The sequence below is a fragment of the Ursus americanus genome, chromosome 31 (assembly GCF_024610735.1).
Source record: "Ursus americanus isolate L20-20 chromosome 31, mUrsAme1.1.p, whole genome shotgun sequence".
Taxonomy (NCBI): Eukaryota; Metazoa; Chordata; class Mammalia; order Carnivora; family Ursidae; genus Ursus; species Ursus americanus.
Window position 1 is genome coordinate 23,581,078 of NC_142157.1, and position 12,731 is coordinate 23,593,808.

At 49.3% G+C, this 12,731-nt stretch overlaps 1 protein-coding gene across 4 annotated transcripts in view; it reads left to right on the plus strand.

The window, feature by feature from the left end:
• The window catches only part of FAM171A1 (family with sequence similarity 171 member A1), a 125,530-nt gene that overhangs the window by 84,958 nt on the left and 27,841 nt on the right, over positions 1-12,731 (plus strand). For 3 of the 4 annotated variants that reach the window (XM_045787913.2, XM_087857669.1, XM_045787912.2), the window contains exons 4-5: positions 6,412-6,570; positions 11,098-11,274. In XM_045787913.2, the coding sequence (XP_045643869.1) occupies positions 6,412-6,570; positions 11,098-11,274 (336 nt within the window). The remainder of the gene's footprint in view (positions 1-6,411; positions 6,571-11,097; positions 11,275-12,731) is intronic. The other variant, XM_087857668.1, reaches the window with a different exon arrangement.

Here is a 12,731-nt window from a genome sequence, read left to right on the forward strand (position 1 = left end):
GACGTGCCTGCTGTGGTCCCTCCACCACCGCGAGCACCTTCTCTCGCAGCTCGTCCCACCCCTTATCTCCTCCTCAGGCCTCCATCCATCGTTCTCCTCTAGCTCTCCCTCAGCTCCCGAAACAGCAGTCTGCCATTCCAGGAAAAGCCCTTCATAACCCCCTCGTCCTTCACGTTCCACTCCCATGTCCATCCCTTCCCAAACCGGAGAAGTCTGCCCTCCCCTGTTGCACCTCTCGGTTTTCCTTTGCCTCACGCTGTTTTGGAAATTACCCTCATAGAGTTCCACGGAGCTCGAGTGGCCGCTGCAGGGCCTCCTTCCGGGCCCTGGTCACCCCGGGGGGTCTGGGCTGGGCTGCAGAGACCCAGGTGTCCTCCTGAAGGATCGCTTCTCACTCCTCAGCTCCTTGCCCCTCTGGCCTCTTCTTGCTCTTTCTTCCCTGCCCTCCTGTCTGCCTCCAGCTACCTCTTCAGTTTCCATCCCGAAGCCGCCATCTTTACTGGGCATTCGTTGTTTGTCAGGTGAACCCCATCATGACAGCCTCCTGGCTGACTTCTAGCCCCTCCACCCCTCCACTGGCCACCAGAGCTGGGTGAGAGCAAACGCGATCTTTTCCCTCCCATCCCAGGAACCCCGCAGATGCTCCTGCAGGCCCACGCAGCCTACACCCGGCTCCTGGGGTCCCCCGCCCTCCCCAGCCTCCCCGCTCAGGCTTGTCCTGCTTCCAGGTGTGCGCTCCCTTCCACCCCCCCCCCAACCGCCTCCAGACACGGGTCACGGATGCCACCCATGGAGCTCTCTCTGAGCTTCCTCTGTACTTTTTCGCATAGATCTCTTATTTTGACACTTAAAATACTGTGGTAATTAAGCCATTCCCATGAAGCCTTCTGTCCTCCTTTTCCTCTTCCCATATCCAGTACCCCTTGCACAGGAGACTCGGTACATGTCTGGATCACTGTGAGATTTCTCAGAGTATGTTGTGCGGTTGTTCCCAGTCTGGGGCAGTTTTGTCCCCCAGGGACATTGGGTGATGTCTGGTGACTTTTTTGGTTGTCACAACTTAGGAGCTGCTACGGGCATCTGGCGGATAGAAGCCAGAGATGCTGTCAGACATGCAGGGCACAGGCACCCCAGTCCCCCCGCCCCCAACAAAGAATTACCTGGCCTGAAATGTCAGTAGTGCTGAGATTGACGAATCCTGACCTAGTCAGAAGTAAGACAGATCACTATTTGGACCTGGTGAGCGGCCCAACATAGTTCATCTTTACATGCAATTCTGTAAATATTGTTGAGCACCAGTTGTGTGTGGGACACGATGCAATGTGTTTTACAGGACACCTGCTTTCAAAGAGCTTCCATCTAAAATGGGAGAGGAGATGGGAAATTAACGTTCACCCTGCACTGATCATGTACCCAGAGGGACTGCTAGGCATCATACATGCGTGCTCTGATCTAGCCTCACAGTAACCATATTACGAGACAGGCGTGATTCACACCTGTTTTAAAGATAAAGAACCTCAAACCCAAAGTCACTCAAATAGAAGATGGTAGAAGAAGGATTTAAATGTAGAGCTGATTGATTCCACTGATCCATGTTCTCATCTCATGGTGCCTCTGATTAGGGCGATGTTTCCAAATAAACATAATATAGGGCACAGCAAAATCCATGCTGGAGGGGCGCCCGGGTGGCTCAGTCAGTGAAGCATCTGCCTTCGGCTCAGGTCGTGATCCCCCTCCTGTCGGGCTCCCCGCTGAGCGGGGAATCTGCTTCTCCCTTTCCCTCTGCCCCTCCCCACCGCTTGTGCTCTCTCTCTCTCTCAAATAAATAAAATCTTTTAAAAAAATTCCGTGTTGGAGAAAGATACATATAGCATTTAGAGGTTGGGGTGGGATCAAGGATGTCTCCATAGAAGAGGTGGCATTTAAGACACATCTTGGATGATGTGTAGATGTGCGGACAGAGACTGCAGGGAAAAGGCACGAACACATGAGTGGAAGCACAGAGCTGTGCAGTCCTGCTTGGCCAGAGGATGAGAGGTAGGTGTGGTGTCCTACAAGGGGAAACAGTAGTTAGGATTGAAAGAATTCCTTTCTGCCTCTTACTAACAGAACGACTGTGGACAGGTCATTAACCTGTCTGGGCTTCTGCTTCCTCACTCATATGAGGAGAGGGTTCTCTCTTCACTGGATTGTTGTAAATATTAAGTGAAATAATATGTATATAAGAGCTTTGTAGGGGCGCCTGGGTGGCTGAGTTCGTTAAACATCTGACTCTTGGTTTCAGCTCGGGTTATGATGTCGGGGTTGTGGGATTGAGCCCCGCTGAGCGCAGAGTCTGCTTGTCCCTCTCCCTCTCCTCCCGCTGTTCTCTTTCTCTCTCTCTCATAAATAAAATCTTAAAAAAAAAAAAAAGAGAACTGTAAATTCTAAAGTACTGAACTGCACCCCCCCCCCATATAGTACTGGAATTGTAGTAGTTTGGGTGTCTGTGCTGGTCTGTAATTGTCACCGCCATCATTGTTTGCTAAGTGGTGGTGATCCATTGAAGGTCTCTGAGCAGAGAAGGAATGTGACCAGAGTGACTTTAGAAAAGTCAGTGTGTCAGTAGGTGGAGTGGCAAAGGGGTAAGGCTGGAGCACGGTTAAGGCAAGGAGTAATGCAGGGAGGTGTAGGGTGGAGGCAGAAGAGGAGAAGATGATCCTAGAAGTATTGATGAGAGGAGATTGGCCAGCCCTGGCAGTAAGTGGATGCACAGAAAAATCGAAAGCGAAAATGACAGTGGGCTGGGAGCAAAGCTGGATATTGAGCAGAACGGAGGTGCGGTGAAGTGGGAGACAAAGTAGGGGATGGTGTTGGAGTGCCTGTGGGGTATCCAGGTGGAGGTGTCCGGAAGGCAGAGGAAATACAGACATGGGGCTCGGAGGAGCATCGCGATGGACAGGAAGGCCACCATGGAGGGGAGTCAATAAGGTAAGAGCTTAGAAACAGTGGAGGCAGCTGAAGGCAGCCCCTTAGGAACTGGTTCATCCGTTGGTGGGAGGAGAAAAAACATACTTGCAGAGGAAAAAGCCAGCTGACTCGAGAGACCAGCATGCGAGACTGTGAATGCCAAGCAGGGCGGGGGCGGTGAACAGTGTTGACCATTGTGAAGTGGTCAGTGAGGAGGAAGGCGGAGAACTAGTCACGAGTTTGCAGATTATACAGTCACCCATTGACATTTCCGAGGGCGGTGTGTGTTGTGGGTAAAAGCCGGATCATTGGGGGGTGGGTGGAAGGAGAGGAGGCATTCCCTTATGGGGATAACAGCATTAAAGTCATGTTTTGGGGGCGCCTGGGTGGCACAGCGGTTAAGCGTCTGCCTTCGGCTCAGGGCGTGATCCCAGCGTTATGGGATCGAGCCCCATGTCAGGCTCCTCCGCTATGAGCCTGCTTCTTCCTCTCCCGCTCCCCTGCTTGTGATCCCTCTCTCGCTGGCTATCTCTATCTCTGTCGAATAAATAAATAAAATCTTTAAAAAAAAATAAAAATAAAGTCATGTTTTGGTGTTACTTTTCTAGATGAGGAAGAAATGGGTATGTTTGTTGGTTGAGGAGGAAAAGCCTGTAGAGAAAGATGATAGACAAAGGCAAGAAGAGTTGGTTGGGTCAAGTCTCGCAGCATCACAAGCAGAAGTTAGGGTAGAGGCTTGGTTGACCCTGGAGGAGAGCAGGGACAGCAGGCACAAGAGAAGAGGGAAGAAAGACATGGTGAAGTACAGAGACAGGAGGTGAGTGGCCTCAGTGATTTCAGTAACAGAGGCCCAAGCATCTGGGGATAGGGTTGGAGCCCTGAGTATGAGAGGAACAGAGAAAATTTGAGAACCCACTGTTGTGGGGAATGTGAGAGAGGCATCCAGAAAAGACCTAGCCAGGCCTGTCCCCTTGGTCCTCCCATCCCCAGCCAATCACACCCCGTCCTGGAATTGCGGAAATCCAGCAGCGCTGATAGAGGAAGATTGGGGTGAGGCCATGACCACTCCCCCAGCCCCACACAGACACTTTGGATTTCATTTACCCCGAGGCCTAGAGTAGCTTCGACCCTTCTGTAATTCCTCAGACGGTTCTTTGGTCATTTCGGCAGGCAGAGAGTGGTCTTGCCGTTGCTCTGTGTCTGGGAGTGTGTTTGGTCCCTCAGCAAACAGGGATCCATGTCGTGCTGGTCACAGAGTGTGTCCCATCTCCTGGACAGGCTGCGTCCCCTGCTAGTTAACTTACCCCGGGCATCACCCTTCTGTGCCCCCCACCCACCAGCCACCACAGATAGACCCCAGATGTCTGGCTCGTGACCAAGTTCTCCTGCACAAAAAAGGAAGGGGAGGCAGCAGAGGGAGGGCAGAGCAGGGGTGGGGAGGGGAGAGAGACACATCTCCCACGGAAATGCATGACATGCCAGAGAACAAGAGAAGGCTGCGTGTCTGTTAGAGAGAGAGGTGAGGAAGAGAGGGAAGGAGGAACAGCCAGTGGCCCCTGAGAGCCGGGGGGCAGCTGGTCTGGGGTCTCCAAGTTCCAGGCCAGTCCCCATGAGGGAGTTAGTGTGATTCCCTGTTCACCTGTCAGCAGCTGCCCTTTTCCTGAGGCCTGGAAGGTGAGACGTATCCCACCCTGTTCTGCCTCAACCCTCATGAGGACAAGTCCCTCTTTGCCCTGTCCCAGCGTACACGCTCTGCTTCTTGTTAGCAAGTTCTTGGTTTCCCCCACTGTGTGTAACCCAGGCGGGCACCAGCAGCATTATTCAGATTGAAGAACAGTAGAGAAGGGGAAGTAAGTTCTCGGAAAGTTCACTATCGCTAACAACAATAATAGGACCAGGGAGGGAATAATGTTAATGTCGTTGGGGGTGAAAAAGAAAAGGTTGGCTCTGACTTTCCATCTCTGAGGGCAGCAAGGACGACAGAGAAGCAGACTGCTCCTTGCCAGGCGTGGGGTGCTCCTGGAGGGCTCGAGGTGTTCGGACTCTGTGCAGACCAAGGAGGTAGCGGGAGGAAGACATCAGTGTTCTGTGACCTCAAAGGAAAAGACCAGGCTGAGCAGAGCTGGGCGTGAACAGAGGCAGATACTTGGATGCTAGTGCATCAGCGTGGGTTGTTTTTGGGGGAGAGAGAAGCGATGGTGGTTTGAGACAGGACCGCATATTCATCCAGTTAGTTTCAGGGGAGGTGACAGAAGGCAGATAGGAGTCATGACTTTGGGCATCTGGCTCCCAGGGGCCCGACAGTGGGGCCTGTGTTTCAAGGAGCGGAGAACCAGTCATCTGAGAACTCTAAGTTTCTGATCCAGGGTTAAAAGGAACCCTGGGGGTAGGCATAAAGACCATGGGCTCAGCCCGGCTGTGGTGCCAGACAGCCACAGACCAGGGACAGGGAGCCCCCAGCTGACCGCAGGGGAAACAGCAGGCCGCGGGCAGGATGTGCAGTGACCAGAACGCCAGGGTGGGTCATTGCTTTTGAGGAACCGCTATTTTAATCCACAGAAGTGTGTAAATGCCACAACTTCCACTTCTATTAACTTGTGTCTTCAGGATGTTTTTGCTGGGTTTGCGCAAAATGACTTAGCACCTTGACGTCTTGTGACTGTCGCCATAGCATTAGGGAAAAACAGGTTGGGGTTCTGCAGTCAAAACAACATCTGGAGCCCACGCTGCAGACGATATCTCGGGGGAACTGTCTGAAGGGGCCCACCCCGTCCTTCTGCACATAGGAGCTGCGTGTGGCGAAGGGAGCATTTACACCTCCTTTCAAGGGCCTGATCCTCAAATGCACAACATAATCGGTGACAAGTAGGGTGCACCCCACTGCAGAGACTGGGTGCCACAGGGCAGCCTCTGCCGAAGCAAAAGGGTTCATTGCTGTGGGGCTCTTGTTTGGAATTCTTGTGCAGGCTGCACGTTGAATTCCCTTGCTTGGCTTCCGTTTGGTCTGTAGAGGTAAACCAGATTTTACCAGAAGATTAAGGAGGTGTCTGTAACCGTCTCAAAGGGAAAGGGTATCGCTTGCTTTGTTTACGGAAAGCGATGAACCGAACCGTCATCTACTCCTTTCACTGATGTGGACTTCCTTTCCCAAAACGTTACCCCCCTCCATGGGGAATGCTGGGCAGTGAAAAGCTTGCTCCCAAATAGGACTTGGAAAGCTTTTTGTTAAAAAGCTAAATAACATCCTGTGTCAAAACAAATGTGACAATGGGCTATTATTTCTATCCCCATAATAGCATGTTGTCACATCTTTGTGCCCTGCACCGCCTGTGGGGGATGGGCGGAGATGTGGGGACGAGGGGGAGGGGGCGGGGGAGGCGGGCTGAAACGTGGAGAAGCGCTTCCTGGTTGCCTCAGATTTACTGCTCCTCCGGGAGGTAACTCAGAAGTTCATTTGTGCAGGTGCCCGGCCACAGCCTCGAGTTCACTTCCAGAGGAGAGCCCTGCGGCTGCCTGAGAACACCAGCTACAGCGACCTGACGGCCTTCCTCACGGCCGCCAGCTCCCCGTCCGAGGTGGACAGTTTTCCTTATTTGCGAGGACTGGATGGAAATGGCACAGGTAATTGGAGTCTGTTCTCTTCTCAGCTGGGGCTTCTGTGTTTGGATTTTTGGATGTGGCTCGAAGCGTTAGACCAACCAGAAGAACTAGAGCTGTGACGTTCAAGTGCGTGGGAACGGTGTTAGTTAGGGATTCCCGTCTACACGGCTGTGGAAGTACATTTGAGTGCATTTGTCTCCTTCAGCCATCCTGCCTGACGTACCTTCGGAGCTCCCCTTTGGTAGGCTATAGATTTAATTCAGAGAAGTGCTTTTAACTGAAGTTGGGGTTTTTTCCCCCAAGTATAAGGCTCACTGCCCCTTGTGCCGCTTGCCCCTGGAGTGGTTTGGTGGAGCGCTGGCGTGGCTGCCCTCCCGCTCCCACCCACGGGTCACAGCGGGAAGGGGAAAGGGGCAGTGGCTCTGATGCAGAGAGTGGGGACAACGGGGGATGTCATTTCTGGGAATCAGAAGCATTTAGGAGCGGGAGCCTCTGCTCTCTACCATCTGTGCCCACCCAGCATTTTCCCACATCTTTCCATCCTCTGCGCTGTTCTCTCTTCCTTGACTTGGCAAACAGCGGTCAGGCTTTGATGTTGATTTGAATCCAGACCTCTAAGTCAGCTCCGTCCGTGTCACCCTAGACTGGCCTGACACATAGAGCTAAAAACTCAGAGAAACTAAAAACCAGCAGCCAGAAAATATGTAATAATTCCTTATCAGTAAAAAGACTGGCTCGCAGCCAGCAGTGCACTCGGCACTCACGTGGCCCCCAGTCCTAGGGACTGGAGAGTGGCAGATGCTGAGGTCCTGAGTCATTTCTTGTCTCTCCCCTCTTCTTTTCCTGACACTTTGGACTAGTCACAACACAAACCTGAAAACCAGAGGCTGTTCTGGGTTAAATCGCACTAGGTGAGGAGGTGACTACGTTTTCCCAGAAATGCTTTTATTGACTGTCCCTGACTTGTTTAGCACTTGGCATAAACGGATCTTGGATCTTTCTGAAAAAGCTTTTTCACCTGCAGCATCTGATCCGTTTTGTGGAATGCTGACAAATTTCTGGTGACCGATCAAGGTGACCTGGTGATTCGTTACTCACTTTTCATCCATCTGTGGCACCTGCTTTCAGAAATGGTTCTTCTTGCTTCAATTTTTGCATGATGACGATGCAGTTAAGACATCAGTCATTGGCCGTCAGGTAAAACGGCACGGTAGTCACTTTAAGTAAACATTATTGGGGGAAATGTTGACTTTTACTTTAAGTGTACAGGCCGAGGAGAAAAGTAGTATTTCAGGGAACACGGAAAAGTACAATTTGAAACCATCATGCAACCCCCAGCCAATCTCCCCAACAAATGGAGCACAGTCACAATACCCTAACTTGAAGGGACAACCTCATTCCTCAGAGCTCATTAATTTTTCTGTGCCCCACTTCCAAGAGCTCTTGAATAAATTATGAAATCTGAGATGATGGGGAAGGGAGAAGAACACAGAGACATAGAACTATTGATTTTAGAGGGGTTTGTTTTATTTTAAAATCACTCTGTTATTTCAGAAGGAAGAAAGGAGGTCTTTAGAAGGTCACATGCAACTTATTTTCCACTGAAATAACTGACAGCTAATGTGGGAAGAGGAATCAGACCTTACTTGAGCACTGCCAGGAAAAGCGGCCACCCCTGGGCGTGTTGGCTCACACCCGTGAGGGCGTTGGGAGCGTGGGCTCTGCTTAGCACCCCGACATCTCATCAGCTCGGTGCCTGTCTCCAGTTTCACATGGTGCATAGCCTCTCTTCCCCACCACCCAACACTTGCTCGCCTGCCTCCTGTTTTGTAAGATGCATCTAGGAGATCTCAGCTTTGCACGAGGGCCTGGCCCACACATACCTGTGTGAGACAGCGGTCATAACTAGAGTCCGGTAAAGGTGAATGGAGGCCACGACTGGGATTGGAAAGGGCTCTGAAGGCTGGTTTCCTCGGAGTGTTCTTGGTTGTGCCCAGTTCAGAGGGAGTTTCCAGAGTTGTAAATAGAACAACTCAGCCAGATGGAGATTTGGCCCACTTTCTCATTTGTTCACCTGCGTCCACCTGCTCCATAGTTTCCTGGTGTCACCCCCACACAGGCCGGAGACACTACATCTTCACAGCATCACGCTCCCCACTCTGATTGCTAAGAAAGCAAACAACCGTCCTCTGACATTCACAAGGGGTTTTCAAGAAATGACTTCTGCAAGTAACTCCAGGAAGACAGAGAGGAGTCCGTAAAATGACTAACGTCCAGCAAAGCTGGTAACAAAAGGCAAAGCCAAACAGACCTTATAAGCTCTCTGAGCAAAACCCTTCATATTGCAAGGGACGGGTCAGAGGCCTCCTAATCTTGGCCCAGTGGTGCTGCCCCCTCACCCTGCTGCCTTTGCCCGACACCTGTCTTTATTCGGACATAACAGGAGCCTGGTCGCATCAGGAGGAAACAAGAGGGAAAGACCTCGTTATATACAGAACTCAGGGCTCTGTGTAGAGTTGCAGTTTTAGAACAGGGCTGCAAGGGAAACAATTGAGCCCTTCGAAGTATGACTTGTTCCAGAATAAAGAGAGTGGGAGGGTGAAGAGAGAGTGCTTTGGAAGGCATAGAGTAGGAGTGGGCATTTAGCAGGGCATTGAGAAAGAGAAAAGAAGCCTCGAGAAAGCAGGTATAACTGCTGCTGTGTCTCCTAACAGAGCTTTTAAAAGAACATTAAATCACGTGAACCTAATGCATATTGCTTCAAATCAAGATGCCCTTTTCTGCAATGCTGTACTTACTTCTAAATGTTTATAGCTGAGTCTGTTTTCTTTCCATAGGCTCATAGGAAAGCATCTAGTTCAGATAATGCAGATAAGAAAAACAAATCCCCAAGGAGTGAAGTAACTTCCCCGAGGCCACATATGTAGCTAGCGGGTGCATTTGGTACTGGAACCCCGGCTGCCTGGGCCAGGAAATGTGCAAAAAAATAGGAAGGGAGAATTGCTGAGTGGGGTTGAGGATGCAGAGCTAAGTGGGAGGCAAAGAAGAATGATGAATCTGGAATGCTTTCCTAGTCTACCTGCTGCTTCCCTGAGACCTCCTGCTTCAGGTTTGCTAAAAGCAACAGCACCCCCAGTTGAGAACGTTATGTCCGAGTCGTTTATACAAAGTCTAGTGACTTACTGAATTTCTCTTGGTTTTCAGTTCTGTCTCATCCAGAGAGTCTGACAGAACCTAGAGAGGGACACTGTAGGCCTGGCTTGACTTCTGTGTCCCCTTTGGGCAGTTGGCATGCTTAGGTCTCAAGCCAGAAGATATTTTGAGCAGAAATCTGGTAAATTCTGGGTTTGGGTTTTCTTTACCCTCAAGTGAAATGGCCAGACTGAAAGATTTCAGAACTTGAACCTGTGATTCCAACGTGGACCTTTTGATGAAATTCCCATTATCATGCCTTTTCCTTCAGTGACAGAGATGGGTATAAATTGTAAAAGATAGTGCTGTCATGCCCTACATATAAATTGCTCTACGAAGGGTTTAGCTATAACTTGTGTTGAAACTCTAAAATTCACTTAGACTTGCTTTAACTTGTTTACATCTAGCCCTAAGTGGAGGTTCGCATTAGCTCAGGTAGTTGATGGGTAGGTAAGTAACTAAGTAGCTTAATAAGAAATCCTATAGATTATGGTCTAATGGAGCTTACATTTTTTTTTATCACCGTGCTTTTGTCGTTGTGCTCAAGATTTAAAATTATAACAGAAAACATTTTGTGTGATATTATATTTCACTGGAGAAAAATTGTCCTAAAATGGATTACTTAAGTATATAAATATAATATCGCTGTCATAAGCATTCCCTGATTTATCTATGAAGTAGGCAGTCATTAAAGCATCAGCTCAGATAAAAGCCCTCTAATGTAGAATAATTGGGATATTAAATTCCTTTTAAACAGATCAAAATAACAATGGCAACTAAAATAACTCATAAATATTTCAAGTCCATGTTTTCAGTAGTGTACTTTTAGTAGAAGTAAGTTAGGATTTTGAAGCACTCCTTGAAAAAAAAAAAAAGTTCCTTTTTTTTTTTTTTAAGCAGTCTCTAATGCAAAACATTTGGTTTCACAATGGAGCTCTGCCAAGTAATTAACACGTGCATGGGGCTGACTTTGTCTAGGAGTTGATTTCAGGGATTTCTACACATCCCCTCCTCCCACGTTATAGAGGAGTCTTTTCCTTTGGAGGCCCCTTTTTGAAAGCAAAGCACTGTAGTGTAGTTGGAGTTGGCAAACCTGAGCTTAGATCCCAGACGGGCCACCCGGCCCTTGGGGCCAGCTCCCATTACTACCCTCTGTGAGCCTCTGTCTTTTATGTGTAAAATGTGGATTTGCCTGCCTTACAAAGGTGCGGTGAGGATTTTATAAATGGAAAGTGCTTATTACAGTCCCTGGCATATAGGAGGTACGACACTCAGTGACCAGCAGATGCAGACGGTGGCATGAGCCCCACGGAGATCCCTTTTGCGCATGTGATGGAGAATCCCTCTTGCTTCCAGGAAACGGCACCAGGTATGACCTGACCCCAGTCACGGCCGTCAGCGTCCACTTGCTCAGCAGCGATGGAACGCCGGTGCTGGTGGATGGTCCCATTTATGTCACCGTGCCCCTGGCCACACAGAGCAATCTGAGGCACAATGCCTATGTCGCGGCGTGGCGGTTTGACCAGAAGCTGGGTAAGCAAGACTCCTGTGATTGGCTAGCAGGTGACTTCATGACTGTTCGATTTTCCTTTTAAGAAGCTCGTGCAAGTCCGCTTTCCTTGAAGGTACTGAACGCTGCCGCTCACAGCGCATTGCGTGGTTTCTGGCTGGTGAAGCTCCCGCCCGTGGGCCATGCAGGGACGCTCCCGGGAAGCTGCTCTTGTTTTTGTTTTTGTTGTGCATTTAAGCTAACTCACTTGAGTCTTTAAAGGTTATTAGAGGTCAGCTCCCCTCATCTTTAGCCTTTTACTCTTTAGGTTCTAGCATCTCTCTTGTTCATGTGGTTTTTAAGTTTGATGAAAAAGGAAAAATGTTGCCGACAACATCCCAGAAGAGAAACTAAAATGACCCATAATCCCTCCCACCTAGAGACAAACCGCTCACCGTATTTTGCATTATGTCCTTCCAGTCGTTTCACATGCATGCATGTGTTAGTAATCTGTTGCTGCACAACGAATTGCCCTAAGATTCAGCAGCTTTCAATAACAGTGAGCATCGCTTAGCTCACATTTCGGGAGGGTCAGGGGTCCAGGCACAACCTAGCTGGGTGGTTTCTGGGTCAGGTCCTCCAGCAGGGTTGCCGTCGGGCTGCCAGCCAGGGCTGTGTTAGTCTCAGCACCAGGCAGGGGCTGGCGACCAATGCCGCAGGGCTGTTGCAGACCTCAGCTCCTCAGTAGCTGTTGGCTGGAGGCTTCCATTCCTTGCCTGGGGGTCCCTCCATAGGGCTGCTCACAACGTGGCAGCTTGCTTTCACTGGAGCAAATGACCCAAGAGAAAAAAATAAAATACAGAAGCACAGGTGGGCAATATGGAAGTCATAGTCTTTTACAACCTAATGTCAAAGTGACACACCGTCACTTCTTTCCAGATGCTGTTGGTCACAGGGCCCAGTGTGGGTACAGGGTGGGGTGGACTGCACAGGAGTGTGAACACCAGCAGGTGGGGATTCCTGGGGCCATCTTAGAAAGGCTGCCTTCTGCAAAATATATTTTTAACAGGAATGGGATTATATGCTCTGTACTGTTCTGTGTCTTGCCTTTAAAAATCACTTGCATATCATAAACATCTTTACATAGCATCAGCTGTGAGTCTGCAATGTCAAAATTAATAATTGTATAGTATTTCATTATGACAATGTGTCATAATTTGGTTGCTCTGTGCCCTATAATTAGAGAAAACATTACTATTCTAACCAGTGCTGTGATGAATAATCTTTGTAGCTAAATCTTTAAGCATGGCCATGGTTGTTTCCTTAGGATAAAATTTTGGAGGAAGTGATACTGCTGGATTAAAAATGTATGAAATTCTAAAGCTTTTAATAGATCTTTCCAGATTGTTCTCTAGGAAGTTTTATACTTGATGCTCATCACAAAAATATGGGCTCACATGCTTATGTGCTTAGATTTTCATATCATCTTCATTCTTATACC